This window comes from Podarcis melisellensis (genome assembly GCF_964234715.1).
Source record: "Podarcis melisellensis genome assembly, chromosome: 4".
Classification (NCBI taxonomy): domain Eukaryota; kingdom Metazoa; phylum Chordata; class Lepidosauria; order Squamata; family Lacertidae; genus Podarcis; species Podarcis melisellensis.
The window spans coordinates 33,824,212-33,847,039 of NC_138531.1; the positions used below are offsets into that span (position 1 = coordinate 33,824,212).

General features: G+C 40.9%; 1 protein-coding gene across 4 annotated transcripts in view; it reads right to left on the reverse strand.

Moving 5' to 3' along the window:
• Positions 1–22,039, reverse strand: part of PPP2R3B (protein phosphatase 2 regulatory subunit B''beta) — a 38,586-nt gene extending 16,547 nt beyond the window's left edge. The window contains exons 1-2 of one of the 4 annotated variants that reach the window (XM_081907627.1): positions 21,847–22,039; positions 19,983–20,462 (exon numbers count right to left, since the gene is read on the reverse strand). In XM_081907627.1, the coding sequence (XP_081763753.1) occupies positions 19,983–20,318 (336 nt within the window). In that variant the 5' untranslated portion in view covers positions 20,319–20,462; positions 21,847–22,039. Of the gene's footprint in view, positions 1–9,461; positions 10,091–19,982; positions 20,485–21,400; positions 21,600–21,846 lie in introns of those variants that run through there. The other 3 variants (XM_081907625.1, XM_081907626.1, XM_081907628.1) reach the window with 3 other exon arrangements.
• Positions 22,040–22,828: the final 789 nt, after the last annotated feature.

Genomic DNA, 22,828 nt, shown 5'->3' on the forward strand with positions numbered 1-22,828 from the left:
CATGCACCATAAAACAATACAAACAATGGTAAAAATGGCTGGTTCTTCTTGAAAAAGTTATGCCTGAAGAATCAGCATGGAGCCAGCAACATTAAGTGTCCTACTTCTAGTTGAAGCCATTTGGTCTTCTGAAGCTATCAACAGTGCTCCTCTGTGTGATACGGTGACTCAGCTGGGATATCATATAAGGGCTCTCAGGAGGTCCTTAAGATATCATGGACCTAATTCGTTCAGGGCTTTGAATATTAATGAGAACCTTGAGCCTGGCCCAGTTGTATATGGTGCAGATGTTTTAGCAAAGGTTTGTTGGCCGTATGCCCTCATCAACCGTTTAGCTGGAACTTCTGGTTCAGATTCATGGGGCAACCCTGTATTGCAGCAGTCTTGAGGGTGCCATGCGTAGACTACTGCTCAGACTACCCCGATCAAGATATGTCTGTAGCCAGCATACTAGACAAAAGGCACTAGTAGTCACAGAGGTCACTCAGGTCTTTAAAGATGCATCCTGGAGTAGCCACATATGTGCTCCTTCAGAGGAAGTACAACCCAGTCCAAAACAGGCAACTGGCCTATCTTCTGGCACAAGACCATCTACCTAAAGAACCTCTTTCTTCTCTGGATTCAAATTCAGTTTATTGGCCTTCATTCAGTCCACCACTACATTCAGGCACTGGCCCAGGTCTTACACAGCAACTCCTGAGTCAGGTGTTCTGTAGGAACATACGTTAAATAGCACTGGATATAAAATAATGCCCTGTGGAATACTATATTAAAAGTACCAGGAGGCCAAAGAGCACTTCCACAATGGTACTCTCTGGATTCTCACAGGTAGGAGTGGAAGTGCTGTAATACAGTTGGGCCCAGTGGTATTGAAAGCCACTGAGAGACCGAGAAAGAACTGCACCTAAGATTTCAGATTAAAACTGCAGAGTGGAAGGAAAAGAAGAACTTTTTCTGCCTCCCCACTTCCAGCTACTCCATGAAGACTGAAGAAGAGACCCTTTTAAGAATATTACAGGGTGGGCAGGGGAAGGACTAGACCATGTGAAAAATGAACATAATATTTTAGCTGCAGTTCATTTTCAGCTTTGTATTCTTGTTATAAAAAAAAAGTGCGCCTAGACATTCTGTTGTGTGCCTATAACCTTGGTTTAAGATGCCATTTAGCACCTAGCTTTCATATCACAGTTTCTAACACTGCCCATACCTAAACAGCTCTGCAAAAATGTCTGAAACAGCCAAGCATAGGCAGAGTGCTATGGATTCACATTACTGAAGAAGAGTACTGGAATTTGTTATTGGCTGAATAATTCTGCACTCTGAAAGCTCCAGTTTGATTTTTTTTACAGTTTGAAGCTTTGCTGGATGGATGCCAAGGCAGGTTCAGAAATATGTGGGCGCTATATCTTGTGCTGGGGTGGGGGAGGACAACCGTATTTCCAATAGTGAAGGGTCAGAGCTTCAGTGCTCTTCATAGCTAATTCCCTACCCTAGGACTAATAGGGCCATAAATTATACAGATTGCAGGGTTTAAACTCTCTTGCCACATAATATTGGTATACATACTGCTACATTAGTGTATACACACCAAATGGCACAAAAAAGTTTAAGCTAAGAAATGAAAACTGAAGTTTGCAAAACAGCTCACTATAAAAAACTTCATGACAACAAAAAACAGCACTAACACACCATACAATTTGAGCTTGTAAGCACTAATTATTTTCTACTGCAGCCAAATGGAGGACAGCAGAGTGTAACATGTTAAGCCTTTAGATTTGGTAAATGTTGATTATATTTAGCATTCCCTTCTTTACAAAAGTACTTTGCTCTTTACGTGTTAGGCTTGTGACAGCTAAACATGACCACCAGCTGTTTGAAGAAACACAAACATTGCCATCAGCAGACAGTAAGCCCTTCAGTAAACACCTTTTAGAGTTTGAAGTAGATGATATATGCTGACAGATTTTTACTCCAAAGATGCAGAGAAATGATGACCAAAAGGGGTGCACAAGCATGCACAATGAAAAATTGCTTTGGTATATGGTATATGGCAAGAGCAAGGGACGCGGGTGGTGCTGTGGGTTAAACCACAGAGCCTGGTACTTGCTGATCAGAAGGTCGGCGGTTCGAATCCCTGCGATGGGGTGAGCTCCCGTTGCTTGGTCCCTGCTCCTGCCAACCTAGCAGTTCGAAAGCACATCAAAAGTGCAAGTAGATAAATAGGTACTGCTCCGGCAGGAAGGTAAATGGCGTTTCCGTGTGCTGTTCTAGTTCGCCAGAAGCGGCTTAGTCATGCTGGCCACATGACCCGGAAGCTGTACGCCCGCTCCCTCGGCCAATAAAGCGAGATGAGTGCTGCAACCCCAGAGTCAGTCACGACTGGACCTAATGGTCAGGGGTCCCTTTACCTATATGGCAAGAGCAGAATGAAAGTAATGTGTTCCTGGCATTGAGCAACTGGGATAGATTAGGCATTCTGCTGGTTTACCAGCTACCTCGCTGCCTAGCAGTCTCCTTGCCTGAGGTGACAAAGCTAGTCTCATAGGCAGTGTTGAGGACTCCCAGACTGCTGGGTCTGGAGGACTTCAACATCCATGCCGAGGTGACTGGCTCTGGCCCCTAACGTCACTTGCCCAACGTTTGTGGCAGGCCACACTCTGGGCCAGGGAGGTGATTAATGTCTCCTCCTTGTGAGGCGGTGGTCCCTACCTGCTTGAAGGAGGCAGCAATAAAACCAATCCTCCCTGCATTTTGAAAATTTTAAGTAACTTATCAGTCAGTTGTCTCAGACAACATTATTGAGCAGGTAGTCATGGACCCATGGACCAGATCCAGGTGCTCTTGGAGGAAAATGATGTTCTAGATCCATTTCAATAGGGGTTTAGGCCTGGTTTGAAACATAAACCGCTTTAGTTGCCCTGAATGATGATCTCTGTTGGAAGAGAGTCAGGGATAATGTCTATTTCTCATCCTCTCAGTGGCTTTCGATACTGTGGTATCCTTCTGGAGTGGCTGTCCGAGTTAGGTGGCACTGCTTTGTTGCGGTTCCAGTCCTACTTGGACGGTTGTTTCCAGAGAATGATGCTTGGGGAATGATCTGTGGACCTGTGCAGCCTTCAATGCAGGGCTCCTCAGGGTTCAATTTTATCCACTATGCTGTTTTAACATCTACAGGAAACTGATGCATTGGGTTATCCAGAGAAGACTGAGCCACTGTTAATGAGCAGTTCCCCAGGAGGGTGCCTGCTTTTGTTGGGATCACACTACCACTTAAAGAGTGGGTATGCAGCTTGGGAGCACATCTGGATCCTTAACTGTCGCTTGAGGCTCAGGTGGCCTCAGGGATGCGAAGTGCCTTCCATTAGCTTCGGCTAATGGCCCAGCTGTGCCCCTATCTGGAAAGGTATAGCCTAACTACTGTCTATGCTCCGGTAACCTCTAGCTTAGATTACAGCAACGTGTTATAAGTAGGGTTGCCTCTGAAGACGGTTTGGAAACTTCAGTTGGTGCAGAATTCAACAGGCAGGTTGCTTACTGGGGCAAGATGGTTAGAGCATATTACATGGATCCTGGCCGGACTGCACTGGCTGCAGTGTTGGTTTTGTCCTATAAAGGTCAAAGTGTTGGTTTTGACCTATAAAGCCTTAAATGGCTCAGGACCGCCTCTCCCTATATGAACTGACCTGGACCCTACAATCATAATCTGAGGCCCTCCTTCATGTGCCTCCTCCATGAGAGGTCCAGAATGTGGCAACACAAGATTGGGCCTTTGCGGAGGTGGCTCCCCGTTTGCTGAATGCTCTCCTCAGGGAGGCTCACCTGGAGCCTTCATTACATATACGTTTCTCTATAACGAGGCCTTTGGCTGATAAACTTTCTATGGCCCTTTAAATGTGTTTGTAGGAGGGGGGTTATTGATGTGCTTTTGTTTTATTATGTATTTTGTGTTCTTATTTTGTATTTTTATGCTGCCAACCACCCTGTGATCTTCAGATGAAGGGCACTAAACCAATTTAACAAACAAACAAACAAACAAACAAACAAACAAACAAACACAAAAAATGCTAAAAAATAGACCATGTATACTTATGAGCTGCATAACATGCAACTTCTATTGCACAGGCTTGGAGCAACATTGTATCAAAAACAGATTATTACTAGGACACTCAGTCTTGAATCAAGTTTAGATTTGGTCTCAAGAACTTCACAATATAATAACTTTGTTCAAATACTGTACACTACTCTTTTGCCAAGGGATAACACTGTAGATGTTCTTTGTTTTAAATGTCCACAACAGAAAATACTGTGAGGTTTCAACAAAAAAATTCCTTCAATTATTTATGAGCTCTGATAGCAGCAAGATTCAGCCTGCACACATCTTAACAACTGTTTCTTCACAACAGCCCCCACAGAGAGAGAAACTTGTTTTCTGGCCAGTTATTACTCAGGTGTGGAGGGGAAAGAAAGGTGTACTACTGATTCAAGTGAATGTACTCCAGCATGAATCTGAAGACTTAGACACATGATTTGAGTTAGAAAAAGAGCTCTGCAGTCTTACAGGAAGGCATGCAAGAGTACAATGCCAAACAGTGCTCCTCACACATTCTTTGTTAACCATTGTGATAGTATTGACAGGCAACAGAGACTGCAACAGCACTTTATATTATAACACATTCTGCTCTTTCCTAAGAAAATCTTCAGGTCTGTTAAAGCACATTAAAAAATTTAACTAAATTTTAACTAAATTTTGAATTTTAACTAATTTTTTATAATTTAGTTATGTTGTTTTTATTATTGTTTCTTTTGTGAAGAATTTATTTTGTGTATATATGTGTGTATCTGTGTGTATGAAAATTAATAAAGAGAATTAAAAAAAACAAAAACAAAATGTGGAACTGGCACGGTTACAGGTGCCACGTAATCCTAGTTTTGCAGTAAACAGTAAATAATAATCTTATTTACTTAAGAAATGCTTCACACACTACACAGTTTACTGGCACAAGCAACGGGTAATTAAGAGATTCTCACACACAGCACAATCCTACACATGGCTACTCAGAAGTCCTCCTACTGAGTTCAACATGGCTTGCTTCCAGGTAAACAAATGTAGGAGTCCAGCTTAAAAACAATTCCAGAAAAGATGAATAAAGTAGTGGCAATGCTTGTAGTGCAACTACCCACTTAGTCCAGCCCAGTAATTAAAGTTAATGGTCTAGACAAGGGCAGAAAGAAGATAGAGCAGGATCAATGACAGATTTCTGGTGATGTGTAGTACAGTGGGCAAGTGTTCTGATTTCAAGTGTTTAACAAAAAAAACCTTAAAAGTATGTATTGCTTGAAACAAAGTAGGGGAAAACTCAGTGACCTCAGTTTTGGGAATGCAAACAAATTCCTGGTCCAAGCATATGTTCAGAGGCACTCTGTTCTTTAATTCTATGTCTGCCCTTCTGAGCCAATTTTTGCACCAATATCTGACTGAATGGCCTCATGGTACTAGCAAAAAATGAAGTAAATCCCCACAAGTCTGGAGTTTCCCAACTCCTGACCCAGGCAACAAGTTAAAATAGCATAGATGAGGGAAGAGTCGCTAAAAGATGCAGAAACAATATACAGTAATTAATTTTGAGTAAAAAATAGCCTTTCATTCAGAAATTTGAAAAAAAAACAACACAGGCAAATGTTCACTGACATTAGATCAATAGTTATTATATGAAAAACAAATACAGTGGTGCCCCGCAAGACGAATGCCTTGCAAGACGAAAAACCCGCTAGACGAAAGGGTTTTCCGTTTTGGAGGCGCTTCGCAAAACGAATTTCCCTATGGGGTTGCTTCACAAGACGAAAAAATCTTGCGTCCCCTGGCGGTTTTTTTTTGCTTTTTTCGCCCTTTTCCTAAGCCGCTAAGCCGCTTATCAGCTGTTCCGCTGATAAGCCGCTTAACAGCTGATCGCTGGAAGCCGCTTGACAGCTCTAGCACTAATCCGCTAAGTTGTCAATGGGCTTGCTTCGCAAGACGAAAAAACCGCTAGACGAAGAGAATCGCGGAACGGATTCTTTTCGTCTAGCGAGGCACCACTGTATAATGGTGGTTTGTTGTTGTTGTTTATTTAAAAAGTTAAATAAAAAGGTTTTGAGACCCTGCAACTCAATAACATGTTACCTCCTAATGTCAGAAACATTTCTTGACTACATCTTTGTATTTAAGAGAGGAGGTTCTTACAACAGCAGAAGGGACAGTTGCCCAATATATAATGAGCTTGCAGGTCTATATTTATATTAAGAGTTTGTGGTTGCAACACACACGCCCAAGCAAAACCTGAAAATGGGCTATTTTTACATCTAGCGATCAGAATCTGGGGTATGAAGGTGACCTCATAAGAGAGGCCAGCATTCCAGCACAGGGCAACCCAAAGCCACAAGTGGGAGGGAATGTCAAGCTACAAGCATTCGATTGCCTCTTTGCACATTTCAAGCTGTGGCTTCAGAGGAAAAAAGGGGTAGGAGCATCTCACTCTCTGCCTCATGCATATATATAATTATTTATACACAAGGCCACATTACATATATATGCTACATACACACACCTCTTTCTCTTTCACCTTAAAATACATGAAGCACAAAGTAGCTCAATGGTGCAGTAAACAGATTCGAAAATGTTTCAAGCTTCTTAACAGAGGAACACTGGACTTCTTTTAAAAGGAAACTTCCTTTACACTCTCAAAAAAAGGGGGGGAGAGAAAGAAAAAAATAAAAAAGAAAAGAAGCTGATTGTCCTGCAAGTTCTTAATCAGAGACTGCAGGAAGGACACTCACAGATGGTGGGCCCTACTGGATGGACTCCTCCCACAGCAAGAATTCACTCCATGCCTGACTTAATCTACACTATCACTCCAGAAACTGAAGGTAAGCAATTGCACTGAGGTTCTGGTCGATGGACTCATGTACTGGATTAAGCCATGTCCTAAAAGCACCTTCCATTAAATCACAGCAGCTGAATGTACTCCTAGCATATTTCCAGCAACATGCTACTGATATTTGAATGTCGTGGAAATGCTACTTCATCACAACAAAAAGTTAGTTCTCATGTAAGCAATGAGTAACACTTGCATATTTAAAAAACTCAGGAAAGGCCCACAGAATGATGTGATTTTCCTCTCTTCCTCTTTTCATGAAGGTGAAAGAAAGTAGCAATAAATAAATAAATAAATCCCACAGTATTGTGCCTCTTGCATAAAATTTGTAAACTTTTGCTGCCAAAAATCTACCTGTTGTCAGTAGCTAAGGATCCAGAATGGAAGCAGGCTGTGGAAATCCACTATTGCACCTTGAATAACAATCATTCAGCACTGAATACCACAGCTCGCTTATTTCTATAAACATTATTTGCCCCATCAAGAGGTGTTGCTAGTCTCCTAAGAGACTCAGAGCAAAGGCTCAATAAATGAATTCGCACGCTAGCTTTTATGTGTAGATGCAAATTTGAGGTGGCTCCTGCTGTCACATCATAGTTTGGTGTATGCTAGGAGTGGGGGTAGACAGAGGCAGAGAGGATTTTCTGCACCCAGTACACTGCAATGTGGATTGGACCCTCTGTCCCAACCACACAATCTTTGGCAAGGTCTACTGCTATCAATACTAATTAAAACTACAAGTCTTGTCCTACATGTAACTTGACCCCCTTGTCCCTCTATCATACATATACATCCTTCCTCACCCAATCCAGTCACTGCATATATTTACAACTACCCTGCCACTAGCCGATTATTGCTCACACATGACAACCAACAATAATAGATTGACACAATCTTGGCTACAGCTGGAAATCATGAAAACGGCCCTCACGTAAGTTAGTCAAGCCAGACATGATGTGTATTTTATCATCAAGAATATATGCATGAAGAAGACTTTTCAGAAAACACTTTTCCATCTCTGAAATGGGCAGAGCACTTATGCATGCGAGATGTAAAAAAGAAAAAAGAAAAAGAATACACACATTAACAGTTTTCTCCGGATGGTGATGACAGACAACAGACTACAAGAAAATTATTGGCTCATGTTCACCCAATAAACTTCCTGGTTACTATCCCCCACCATTCAGTGTGCTGTCCTCCCCGCTCCATAGTCACTCCCCTCCCCACACCTTGTAGCTTACTGAGCACAAGTGAGAAGGGCTTGCCTCCCCCCTCTTCTCCTTTGCTTACAGGATGGCTAGGCAAGCCAGAAAGTGCAACACCAGTACTCCCCAACTACCTATCTTAACTTGTCCAGAATGCCCTATAAACAAAGCTTTGACAAAGGGGGAGACACAGAAGATCCAGGCCCAGTGCAAACGTTTCATAGCTTCAGCTCTCTGGGCCACTTACTAACAACACCCCTGGGTCTACCCATATATGTATAAAATGCTGCAGCAGGAAGGCTAGGTTGTTGGGGATTTTGCCACCCTAGTTGCATGCCTGCACACATGCATCACTTTTTACTCCAACTTGGTAAGTAAGTTGGGAAGAATAGTATTCAGCAGATTAACATTTCCACTGATGCCTGTGTGAGGAAATGAGGCAGCATTATTATTATTATTATTATTATTCTGCCCATCTGGGGAGCTCCCAACAAAATATTAAAAACACAATAAAACATCAAAAACTGAAAACTTCTGAAAGTGCAGAAGGGGGGGGGGGAGAGAGATGTGAATAAGATAAATGTAGACTTTAGCAATTTAGCTTCCAGTGTCAAGCTGCACTCCAGTTGAAAGCAAGATAGTTATTAGATTCCCAGCTTTGAGGAAAAGATTTCACTTTTCTGTCTAACTATGCAATTTTGAAGATGCTCACATCAACTAAATACAGCTTTGTCAGGATGGTGAAAGGCAAGGTGAAAAGATTAAACATTAAAATGCATGGTCGTCATCAATGTATTATATCTGATTATAAGCAACTAAGATCAGTATTTTCTCCTGATCAGGTTACAATACTATACAGTAGAAAATCATGGTAAGCTGAGAAATAACATTCACTTATTTATAACACGAAATGGATAACATTTATAACAGGATGTTGGACATGAACTTTAAAAATGAATTTCATTATGCAAGAGGGCCAGGATAGATAAGTATGCAAATGACTATTAATTGTTTATTTTCTACTGAGCAGTTTCACATTCATAGGCTAAAAAAGGAACACTTATGCTGGGGAAAGTTATACAGTATTGTTCAACACCCCACTTTTACATACGGAGTGTAACAAACAGCATGTCTCAAGGCAAACAGTAGCAACAATAACAGGAACAAAGTAGCCATATTCAAACGCAGGTGTATTTGTTTTTATACTAACCTAATAAAACCACTTGGGCTTTTCAAAGTTCAAGGCATATCTGGCTAGTTTCCACTCAAACAGCATGAACACCCCCCAAGTCCCTCAAAATATTACACACACACAGTCCAGTCAAACTCATAATGGTAAACAAACCTGGACTTGCTGGAAAGCTTTGAGTCTCTTCTTGAATCTGGAAGGCAGAACAAAATCACATCCCCGAGCTAGCAATGCCAATTCCTTTCGTAGATCAGGATCTTGCCGTAAAGAAATCTCCTTTATCCTCATGTTTTCAGATTTCATATACTGCTTGTGCGTGTACCAGTCCAGGCACTTGAGTTCCAGTAAACAGCAGAGTCCTATTATCACACAGTGCCACTTAAAGCAGCAGCTGCGTTTTACTTCTGTGTTATTCTGAGAGCGAGTTCAACTTAGCCTGCTCCATACATTAAAAGGGAACTTGGCTAGAACTGCGGACACAGATTGGAAAGTCACTTTGGGAGCCTGCCCCTTACTCCAAGCATTCCAAAGTCTTAATGGTATGGTAGAGTATGGAAAAAGACACAAGCCTGTTATAAAAGTGGCACTTCAAAACCATCAATAAAAGTAACTTCCAATTTAGTGAAACCAACCAGGGAGGAACATGAAAATACCAGACGTAGCGGTTTTGTAGCTTCCTCTCTTCCCCTTCCTTTTGTCGCAAGTCACAACTGCTCAAGTCTCAAAGTAGGCTATTGAAGGATTAAGGCTTGCAGGCGCTTCCAAACTTGTAAAGCCCTTTGAGTGTTTTGTATGTCAGAAATGAAAGCCACCTTAAGATAAACTGTGGATCTACGTGCTTGTTTAAAAATAAACAGCTAAAGCAATGCCAAAGCAAAAAATAAAAATAAAAAGCTTAACTATTTTTTTTTGGGGGGGGGATTTTTTTAAGAGGGAACATTGACATGACAATAAATAATGGTTATTATCTGGCAATCAATTACCCTTTATCCTTTATTATTTTTCTGACACATTTGAATGAATATATTTCTTGTACCCTGGTTACCCTAAATCTTGATATGTAATTTATACACATTGGATTTGAATTTGTGTGTGTGCGTCTTCATTTACCACATAATGGCTATATCATATACAGCCACAAAAATGGAAATATTATGGATGCCATCCAACAAAATAGTGGGATGCAATGATTACTGGCCACGTAATGGGACCTCCCCTACCTCTCCCATCCTTGTGTATTTGTTTTAAGGGTTCTGCAACCCTACAGTGCAGATCTGGAGAGGTCATGGGGCAGAGGAGAGGAAGGGGAAGTTCTGTTGCTCACTTAGTTGGGTACCATGCTATATAAATTGGAATAAAGTACCAAGTAAATCAAATGTTTCTGAATTCTTCCTAGAAAGTTTGTGACAAGTGTGTGTATGTGTGTTTAAAAGGCAAGTAAGAGTGGGGGGAGAATATGATAGAGGTGTATACAATTATGTATGGTTTGGAGAAGTTAGGAAGCTGCCTCATACTGAGTCAGACCATTGGTGCAACTAAATCAGTAATACAGTGGTACCTCGGGTTAAGAACTTAATTCGTTCTGGAGGTACGTTCTTAATCTGAAACTATTCTTAATCTTTAGCTAATGGGGCCTGCCGCTGCCGCGCGATTTCTATTCTCATTCTGAAGCAAAGTTCTTAACCCGAGGTACTATTTCTGGGTTAGCAGACTCTATAACCTGAAGCATCTGTAACCCGGTGTACCACTGTACTACACTGACTGGCGCTTCTGGTTTTCAGACAGGAGTCTTTTCCAGCCCTACCTGGAGAAACCAAGGATTGAACCTAAGATGCTGTGCTAATTAGTGGTGTCCATTCCTGCTGAGACATTTTTCTCCCCCTCTCATTATGTTAGAACTAGGGGCAACCTATGAAGCTAAATGATAGAGGAGACTCAGAACTAGAAGCAATTCTTCATAGGTACATTTTGAACTATGTAATTCCCTTTCACAATATGTACCAATGGCTTCAAACTTGAATGGTTTTAGAGGATTATATAAATTTGTGGTAGATAATGATTGTTGCTGAGGTTCACAAGCAGGAGAGAACTATTCTGATCATGGGTTTGTAACCTTTCAACTGACACTTGTCTAGCCGCTATGAGAACAGAAAGGTGAAATAAATAGGCCTGGCCTGATGCAGCAGCACTGTTCTTATGTAAGATCAGTGATGGCCTGATGTTAAGAGTGAGTCAGCTGAATCACATTCCACTAATATAATGAGAAATCAGGGAGGGAATAGCTTCTATGGCTTCTAGTTAGAAAATGGTTCAATGGACTGAATTGAAACTTTACAGTGTAAGAGAGAGATGTTTGAGGATGGTTCATGCCAATTTTGGTTAGACAGGATATGAAATGAATTATTTTGAATGGGTTGAGCAGTTGATGAAAGTCACTAGCATGTTGAAAGGTGCTGTGCCTTTTCTTGCATAGACTTTGCTGGTTTTCTGGAAATATTTTTCTTTTTGTACATACTATCTCTTAGGGGAAATGGCTTGTTGTTAGGTCAAAGAAAATGTCCAGTATGCTTGGTGTAGTTTTTATTTAAAAGGCATTATTCTGGCCAATGTTAGTCTCTGGAAGTTTAGAACGTTGCTGTTACTAGGCAAGATTCTCAAAGCAAAGGGCTCAGTATAAAAGACTTGAAGCATTTACCATCCAGGTAGGCCAGGAAGTTAGAAATTAGGTGGGAAAGGAGATGTGGAGAAGAAATCACAGGAGGCAAGTGAAAATAGTTTGAGAGGCATGGGTGGGAGGGATATCTGAGACATGAAGCGGCTGGATTTCTGAAGGGCAACGTTTGAAGGCAAAGGAGAAGGGCAAAGGGAGAAAAGAGGAACCAATGTTTGTTTCCAGTTGGAAGCCTTGTATTAGAGGGAAGAATTGAATGTGGGGAGCAGGGCTGCCCCAACTGAACACTGTGAAGATTCCATTCAGTACCTTCTCATATTCATTTTTACTGTCTGCTGCTTGTTTACTTCCTCTCCTTTACAACTGTGTCTATGTCCTGGACAGCTGATCAAGATCAGAAGGATCACTATCGTGTCCCCTGGAATGCAAGGGATATCACCCAGCCAAGGAGATGAGTCTGTGTGCCTTCACCTCAGCCAAAAGTATAGGCCGTGGCTCTCTCTCCAACAGCATAACTGGGACAGACATTTGAAATGCTGGCATCCTAGGCAGTTGGCTAATGGGGATAGCCCTGCCAGGAAGAACAGTTTAGCTTTCTGAAAGGGGAGCAAATTGGCAAGCATATACACAAGCATAGCTGAGATTTGTGACTTAAGAGTAAAATTCTAGCAGAATGGATCTGGTTCCAATCCTTATACAGTAAGCCTGCAACTTACATGGGGGTTATATTCTGGAGATCGTGCCTAAAGCTGCAACTGTGTGTAGTCAAAATACATTGGATTCAATGGGGCTGCCAAAGTCTTTTTGCCCCTGACACATGCCCTCTTTCTAATTTAAAAAATAATAATTGTCAAGCATGTAAAGCTGAATGTGCACAACTTAAATGCTTCTAAGCTGCAGGGTGACTGTATTGCTTTAGCAGACAGTGAGATTTCACTTAATCCAAAAGAGTAGCTTGTAAAAGCAAGAATTTAACACGCAAAACAAACTTTAAGGCTTTCCTTATGTTCAATGAAAAGTTGTCGAAGGTACAGCCTGTTCAATTATATCCTGCTGAGCAGAATATGAGTTATTGAAGTAACTGGAAAGCAGCTGCTAATTCTTCTGAAAAATAAAAAAAACTTCAAGAAAAACTATGTCACTCTCATTCTCCAGAAAACTAATATAACTGTGGGATTATCTTGCTTGATCATTTCCATATAATGGCAGTGCAATTGGCAGGAAAAGACAAGTCTATCAAAGGCCAGCTAGCTCCCTGTTTAGGAAGGGAAAGGAAACCCTCCCTGGGTGATGCATGTTGTGTTATCTTTGTCGTCTAAACAGATCCATCATAGCAAAGAGAGTGTCAAGGGTTTTAAAACCTAGAGGAGAAAACCTAATGTTGAGAAAGAGCCTGCAACTAAATACTGTAACCACAATTTGGAAGTTTGTGTCTCCCTGCAGTGAGGGCATAGAAAGGAGTATGTGATCCTGATGCCTGCTTCTAGTTTCTCCTTGACAGGGGGAGAGGCTGGTAGAATACATAGCATCTCATCAGGCCCAGAAAGGGAGCTGAATCAACTACTTCTTTTCCCACACACAATTGGTTTGAGTGATCAGTTTTAGGCACCAATATTTTTCACACAGATAACCTGATATTGAGGTTTTTGAAAACATGTTGTATTGGAATTTGCTTCCAGAAGGAAGCATATTTGCCTGTTTAAAAATCTCACTCAACTTCTAGACCCTTCTTGCCATCTTTCTGCTGACAGATGTCTACTGGTGAAGACAAGAGAAAGGTCCTTTTCAATTGCGACATTTTGAACCAGTGTTCAAAACTCCCATTGTTCTATGCACATTTTCCAACAGGGAATTTAATTAGCGCTAGCAGTTTCTGAGCTCTGGGTGCAGTACTGCATCTAATATTTCAGATTAAAACTGCAGAGTGGAAGGAAAGGAAGAACTTTTTCTGCCTCCCCACTTCCAGCTACTCCATGAAGACTAGAGAAGAGACTCTTTTAAGAATATTAGGGCGGTGGGCAGGGGAAGGATTAGACCATGTGAAAAATGAACATAATATTTTAGTTGCATTTCATTCATTTCCAGCTTTGTATTCTTGTTATTAAAAAAGTGTGCCTAGACATTCCATTCTTGTGCCCATAACCTAGGTTTAACACTGCCATGAAGCTCCCTGGGTGACCTTGGGCCAGTCACTGTCTCTCAGCCTAACTTACCTCACAGGGTTGTTGTAAGGATGAAATAGGGAGAGGGAGAGAACCTTAAGCTCCCTGGATAAAAGGTGGGATCCAAATGTAATGAAATAAATAAAGCCAGGCAACATTTTGTAGCAAGCCTGCACATCAGTCTGTGTATATAAACTATAATTGCAAAATATCATTAAAGAGCCAGACCCAGGGATTCGGCCTGAAATGCTCCTCAGTGAACCCTAACAATGTCTCCTCACTATTACACCCACAGGAAGCATCTCTGGCAAGGGAGGGGGCACCTTAAAAAGAGGTCCCTTTAAAGTCAACTTTTACACTGAAGGAAATGGCATTATGCTCAAAATTATATGATAATCACACAAGTAGGCAGATAATTCTGGATTCCTTCCAACAGATATCGAACACAAAACAGCCAAGAAATGGGAGGGAAATATTCACAGAAGAACTCAGTGTGGATGAGAACTTATCTGGGTTCTATACTCTCTGATGGCATCCCAAGGCAAGGAATTAAATCTATGAAAGACCAAAGAATATCCTATCTGGAGGCACAGAAAGAACTCAGAAAAACTTTACCAGAAAAAAGAATGAACTAAGAAATGCAAGCATTGGCAAGACAAATCAATGGACAAAAGTGGCTGAAGTTAAGGCCTGCAGTTGATTCATTTCAGCTTTGTATTCTTCTTATAAAAAAGCGTGCCTAGACATTGCGTTGTTGCGCCCATAACCTAGGCTTAAGGTGCCACTTACCGGGTAGCTCCTAGCTTTCATATCTCAGTTTCTAACACTGCATAGTTTCCTCAATGCCTGCTTTTAAGCATAGACATGAATCAAGACACAGACATATCAAGGCAATTCATCATAAATAATCTGTCTTGTTTAACTAATCCTTTCAAAAATGTATTTACTGAAAATAAAGCTTTTTTGGGGGGGAAACTATATTATGATAAATTGCACATGTACCACCTTAATATAAGTAACACTTCTGAACAGACATGTATAGGATTGCCCTGCAAAACTTGCAGTTTTGGCCTTCAGAGTTTCACTTTAATTATAGCGTCAGAACCATTTCCTGTACATTCTGTTCTGCTGCTTCCATGGAGTTACTGCAATTTAGGGAATGGAAGCCTGGAATGCAAAGTCAGCTTTTAAAAAGCCACACATACTTCTGTGCAGCTTTAAAAGTTGAGTGCACCAGAATTGCAGAACATGAGCAGAGAATGCCCATCATACTATGTAGACACTATTTAGAACAGGGCCAACCAATTTCACACAACCAGAAGTGCTGTCATAGTGATATTATCCCCCTGCCCCGCAAAACAAGTGGTTGTATGTTAAGTAAGAAATAATAATAATAATAATAATAATAATAATAATAATATCCGTTCCCCTAGCAGGGCTCCTGCATTTTAGAAGCTCAAGCACAGCTTTCATTTGTCTCTATATGAAATAGAGTAATGAATAGAAGATGCTAGTTTGGTAAGTTAAAGTACATGGTATATGTTTGTTGAAAACCTTTCTTTTCTCGCAAATCTTCTAAAAAAAGTCTTGGTTTTTATGTTTCAACAATTCTATGAACAGTATTGTGTTTTAAATCCTATTTCTGTACACTGCTTGGAGTATTCTCTGGAAGTACAACAGTTTATACATTATGAAAAAAACAAATTATGTCTTAGCACTTAAGAACCATAAGCAATGTTCTGCTAATACAATGGGACTTTATTCCTCCTTCGTGATGTAGCCCTTATATCCTCCTTTATAAATCTGCTTGGGGCCCCTCCAGAATGGCAAGAGCTGGGTGGAAAATCAGCAGAATTGTCGACACATCCACCCTTACCCTGATTGTCCAAAGAACCTTTTGGATTCAACCAGCATCTAGAAAATGTAATTTTCCTAATTTCTAGAAGTTGATAAAAACAAACCACAATCCTAAACATTTACAATACTATGGCCTGGCCTGATTGTAATGCTATGGCAAACTATAGTGTAGCATCAATAAACAAGTGTGCTGGAGCACAACAAGAAAATTGTGGCTGCTTCACTCCTGCCTTGCTATTGGGAGCTAAGCCAGTTTACATCTGAAACCAGACTCAAGGTTTGTGTTGCTCTGAACAAACTGAGCTAAAACCAAAGTTTGTCTTGGCTTACCACTTGTGCTTTGTCGCCCGCATTGTGGATATACAACAGTTTTTCTTGCTTACACTGGGATCTCTTTAGCATGATGAACATGGATAGCAAACATGTATCTTTAAGAATAGAAGATCTATTTTTAGCAAGATGATTAGCAGGAGGAATTTGATGCTTGCCCTTGAAGACAACTGTTCACATAAGCTATATTTCATAAGAAAGGTATGAATTCCCATTGCCACTGGGATGAAAATTTTTAATTAAACGCAAACTTATTTATGGCTCAGTATCCACCATCCTAAGTTTGAAGAGCATGGCCAGAACACTTCTCCCAATCTAACACTCTCCTTCAAGGTTTAACTCAAATGCTTCCTGTCACTCTTCTCAACTGGCTATGGCACAGGACAAGTCATTAGCATGGTACCCATTGACACATGTCTGTCTGCAGAGGTCTTCTTTGACACCTGCAGGGCCCCCCCACCCATCCTTCCAACATTGATATTAGGCTTGAAAAAGCCCATCTACTGGCTATTTTAAAAAGGCTTCTTTCAAGCCTAATTGCAACAGGGAAGGGACAACTTTGAGGGTCCCAAGTAGGGAGGTAACAATTAATCCTTCCCTCTCTCATTGCAATTGGGCTTGGGGGAAAAGTGTTCTGTTGTCTCCAATGGAAGGTTTATTCTAAGCCTAAACACTGCAGGTTGTGTGTGTGTGTGTGTGTGTGTGTGTGTGTGTGTGTGTCTGTGTGCAGATCTTGCTAGATTTTTTTTTAATACAAAAGCTTGGAAGATGACCCATAAACCCAACATATCTAATTAGAGAGTTATGAGAACAATTGGGAATTATCAAAGTGACAAAAAGGTTAAGGAAATACAAGCGAAATAAGAGATATATGCACAATTAGAAGTTTGTGCAATGTCAGAACTGCAACTGACGTTACCAAGGAGCTGCTTCTTTTCTAAACAGCCAGAACTGCATAGACAGAGCTATATAGCTGTTATAAGCAGTGCAACTATATCCACCTGCTTGTGTGTTATGTCTTGTTTAGGTTGTAAGTCTGACAGCAGAGACTGTTTTAGTACTGATGTTTGTAAGTTGCTCCAAGAGCCTTTTTAAATGTCTTAAGTGAATGTATGATTACATGGAAATAGCTGGAATAGGGACTGATTGCATGTAGTGCTTATAAATACTGCATATGGGAAATATGCTTATATCCATTCTATACTTACACTTGGGTTTTATAAATAAATTTATGTCTCATATTCATGCTGATCATATATATATATTTATATGTAACTTATCCTTTAACTTTTGAGATTTTTGATGTTTAATACATTCACACAAAACATGCTCCAATTGTGTATTTTCCCCCTTTGCATTTTCCTCCCATAAGCCCCTCAACACTTACAAGAATACTGTAACTAATCAGCAGGTTTTACTCCCAAGAGATTACATTTTGAATGCTCACAAACTGTACTATCACACTAATTTGCACCATTTGCAGCTTCATAGCAGCCTCCACTAGCCCAGCAGCACCCTAGCACTTTGTCAAGATATCTGCAATACCAGAACTAGACAAGGTGCTATCAGGACTGTTGCTACCGTTCAAACCATCAGCATATAAACTGAAGGAGAAAACGGAGGCACATTTTTGGTACTGATTGTTTCTGGGACAAGCTCATTGGAAGAGAGAGAGAAAAATTAAGTAGTTTTCTATTGGCTGGGGCTAGATATGATTATATTTTTCCAAATTACTGTTTCTCCTCATTACCTTAATAAGAGGTGGGTTAGAAATTTAAACAAAAAAAAACTTTGATCAAATATTGGCCTTGCTCCCTGCCCCCACGCAACAAGACAGTGTGCGAACTGCAGGTTCTATGTCAAAGTACTCTTGCAGCCACCCTGGAGGGTCACAGTTTCCCCACTCATGCCCTAGAAAGTAAAGTGGCATTATGAAACTGGTTGTCAGCTTATAACATAGAGTACTGGTCAGTTGCTAAATATAAAAACAACTGTTTAAGAACTGGTACTTGAGTTTGATTTTTCCTCTTCCTTTCCTGTCCCTTCCCCCTTGTGTGTTGCTTTTTTATATTATATGTTGTAAGCCTTAAGGCAGGAACAGCCTTGTTTTTATTGACTGCATGTAAGCCATCCTGGGAACCCTTTTAGTTGAAGATTGGGGTACAAATGCTCTACATAAAATCATCATCATACTGATCTTTTACAAGATAAATATCAAAACTACAGTCCATGAAATCAAGGCACTTCATATTTCAAAGAGTGTTTCGGGATATTATTTCACAGTGTATCATTCTTAATATGTGAATACTACAGTTAGAAACAGTAGACATAGTAATAAAAATAAGCTCTAATTCTGGTTTTCATTTACAGCATTCCGCACTATTTGAAGTCCTTTGTGAATGGAGGAAGCCCTAATAAGCAAAGAACGTTCATTAAAAACAAAGTCACTAATGAAGCCATGCTTGTGGTTCTGTACCATCAGTGATGCCTGGTATGCTATTCACTAGACAGAGACCATTAACAGCTGATGCAAGGTGCCATACAAGGGAGCAAGTGCTGACAACTACAATAAATAAATAAATTCACAGGCTATAAATAGCTCATATCTGAAGGAACTGAGGAAATGGTATCAGCTGCATGGCATTCTGAATACTGCCACAGCTGTTAGGTTCTTTGCTCTGCTAGAGTGTAAAAAACTGAAGTTCAACATAACAATAAAGGAAGACAGAAGACAAGGCCTGAGAGACAGCCAATACAATAGGTGGAAGTCAACGCTAGCTCTGCTCAAGAGCAGACGCATTGGTGATAATAAACATGACAGTTAGACCCATTGAAATTAACCTAGTCTGAGTAAGGTTCAGTTGGAAGCAACCCAGTGCTACTGCCATCAGCAATGAAACTTATTTCATATTAGTGATTCATCATAAGCATTTCCATGTCTGCTAGTGATATGCTGGAACAACTGCCGATACCCCACAACCTCACTACCTAAATGTTTACAAGTTATAGGGTTGAGCACTTAAAAGTCACTTCTATTGTTTGTTACAAAACCAATTGTAGTAACACCAAACACGCATAATAGTCACTATTTTTCCCCATAAGATACTTTTATGATTTCTGCTTTTCCCATGCCTAGAAAGTACGGGCCTGAGCAGCTCTTTTCAGTTTGCTACACCGCTTTCCCAGGGAAAATGTGCTCTTTATAGAGCTGAATTGGAGCAAACATCAAACTGCAAAAAACAACAACTGACCTTTGGTTCAATTCATTGGTAAAGATCAGGTTTCCCCAGGGGAATGCAGCAGGACAAGTGAAAATCTGGATGAGCCCTCATTTCCAGTTTATAATGGAGAAAAACAGCTGTATGGAATTTCCTACAGATCAACATGCTCAAGTCATTTATTTTAAAAGGTTGATATTTTTTTTCAAAAACAAAGAAGATTCTTGCACTCTATGATACCTACAAGGCCATTTTATTATTGATTTGGGGTTAAATGTTCATTGCACTAGAAAACCATGTGTAGCTCACAGCAGATGAAACCAACCTTTACAGCCCTTATTTGTGTCCAAAATGACAAAAATTGGTGAGTACTATAAAGCAAACATTCATAGCTTATCTTAAATGGGCTTACCTGCCCAAATAGCAAAAAACCACTTACACTTTTGGTGCTTGAGGATCTGCGTTTACCTCGAATATTAGAAAAGCTCCTTGGGCTTGTTGGCGTCCCCAGTGGGAGAGCAGTAGATAGATGAGGAGGGCTTGTAGTAGTCAAAGTAGACATCAAATTCCCCAACATGCTTTGCTTCGAGACACAATTTATATGGCCAAGAATATGTTCATTGTTCCGAGCATCACCACTACCGATTTCAATCTTCTCCTTGTTAGTTATACTTCTTAAGCAGTCCTTGAGCATCACCTGAGTTGAGGCATCACTCAACCAGCGCAAAAAGAGTTCGTCCACTTTCATTTTTACTACAGGCTTCAGAACTGGCATTTTTTCTCCCTTTCTCTGCTTTATGCTTCAACAAAATGGCTGCAGTTCTCAATTCAGATTCTAGAGTTTTCCACCTTACTTCCTGAAAAACCCCCACAGTATTTCTTCAGAAATTCTGATGTAATGCTGTCGTTCATTTATATTCTGCTTTTCGGGTCAAAGGAACCTAAAGCAGTGAGAAGCATTTTAATACCAAAGAAATATACAACAAACACACCATGAATACAACTAAAACATAAAATAACCACCAATCATACTGGACATGCACCCAAGGAGTTGCATTCATGCCCTTGCCACTGATACAGCGTCCCAACCTACCACTTCTCACTTGGAAGCCAGGTAAACTCATCTCACATGACCCTTTTTGCACTGGCTGCTTCACAAGTATCAGAATAGGAGAGAATTTAGAGATAGGTATAAACAGTAATGATGATGCCCTGGTGTGATGGTTTTATTATCCTTTATTTTATTCCTTTTTATCCTTGATTCTGGCTTATATTGAGTGTGTTTAACATCCATAGCATAACACATAGCATACATAGCATAATACATTTTTATTTATAAATGATTTATTGTATATCTTTGTTTGAATTTTTGCAAAGGCCTCAGACCATAAGCAAAGAAGGTTTGATCTGGCTACAAAATTTCAATGTAAAGATATTTCATTTGAGAACATATTAGGAAAACACCAAGGGAGAAAAATGGAATAGGTCTAAGATCATGAAGAATCACTATGCTTAGAAAGTTGAGGTAATTGTAATCTGTTTTAGTATTTTAACTTTTGTCTGTTTTAAAGTAGAGTTGTTTCCCCTCCCCTCAATTTTAAGGTTTTATCATTTGTAAAGCACTTTGAGGGTTGTTGTTGTTGTTTTTACAATCAAGCAGTATACACATTTTCTGAAAGAAATAAAATAATCCCTCCTCTCTTTCTAAAAGACAAGTTAACATCACATCCTTATAACAGATTAAGGCATACTGATCAAGGAATAAATAGTTTTTGCACCTATTTATGCTTATTCCTGTTTAGTTTTAAGGATGTGTCAGTGAGTTTTTGAAGAACAAACTCATCGTGTGTTAAGTACCTGAGCCTCTCCAACCTGGGCGACTCTCTTCTGTTTGGGTGCCAGGCCTTTAGCAGCTGGGAAACGAGCAGGGAAACCTAACAATTTCCCGCTTGATGCGAGCCAAAAACTTCCCCTTGCTGAACAGCTACTGGAAACAGACAGGGGCAGAAAAAGGCCGCCAAGGCTAATAAGCCACCCAACCTTCGGCTAACACACATGGGCGACTGTAAGCCAAGCACTGCATACGTTGGGCTACGTGGTTACAGGTGAATATATTTCCGAGGCTTTTTAAAATCCACCTTTAAAAAAGAGCCTCCTTGCACTTTGCATCCGCCCAGTGTTTATTTTATCCGCAACACAGCCGTGGCCACTTCTGCCTGCATCCCTCCCCGCCCACCGCCAATGTGTGAGGAGATGCAACAGGTGTGTCTTGTGAGGCGTTTGGCTCCAAGAGGTGAACTCACCTTTCAGGGTGGCTACCTGACTGCCTAGCCCGGCCGGTTTTCGGGAGTCTGTCCCCCACCCCCCACTCCTCCCTCGTCGATGTGGCCCAGAGAAGCGAAAACTGCTTTTCCCGCCCCCGCTCGGTCGTCCTTTTAAAAAGTTCGTTATTTTTAAGTGGTTTCCCCATCTCCCCCTTCCTTTACGCATGCGCGCCTTCGGCACGCATGCGTTCTGGGGCAAATGAGCCCAGGTAACGGAGGAGGGCGTGTGGGTGCGCGCACGCGCATGCCAGCGAGGCGGCGAAATCGAAATCGCCGTTGTGATGACGGCGGGCGGCGGAGAAGCCTGATTGGCTTGTTCGCTCGCGCCGCGGAGCGAAGGAAGAAAGCGCTCGCCGCTTACTGCCGCGGGGGAGGGGCGGGTCTGAATGATTGACGGATATATGGGTGGGTGTTTATGTGAAAACTGGCTCACTTTTTGACCGCTTTGCAGGGGCTTTTTGAGTTCTCTGCTATGGATTCGCAGATGTATTTCAGGCTACAGATTCTCTGCCGATCTGTAAAATGGATTTTTCTGTGGTGTTTTCTAAACGCACAAGTCTTTAATAAATGCGATTTCGTGATTATGTTCCGAAATACATAGTATGGCAGTGTCCTTGTTAATATCAACCCAAATGTCACAAAATGAGTTCTCCATAGTTTCATTGTCCTGGGTGGAAGGGAGAAGGAAAAACTAGCTTGAAATTCATACAACTTGTATTGGTATTCATCTTAAGCTAGGAGCTGTTTATGCAGTATTCCTTTAAGCACACCCACCCATCCGAAACCTGGGAATTGTTGTTTGTTAAGGGTGCTGGGAGTTACAGCTCTGAGAGAGGTCCCCAGGATACTTTGAAGTAATAATTCCAATGCAGCTAACCACTAAAAATGAATGAATTTAGTCAAAGGACTTGTTAAACAGCCCAGAGGTATAGTATTCCATAGGCTGGGTGCCATCGCAGAA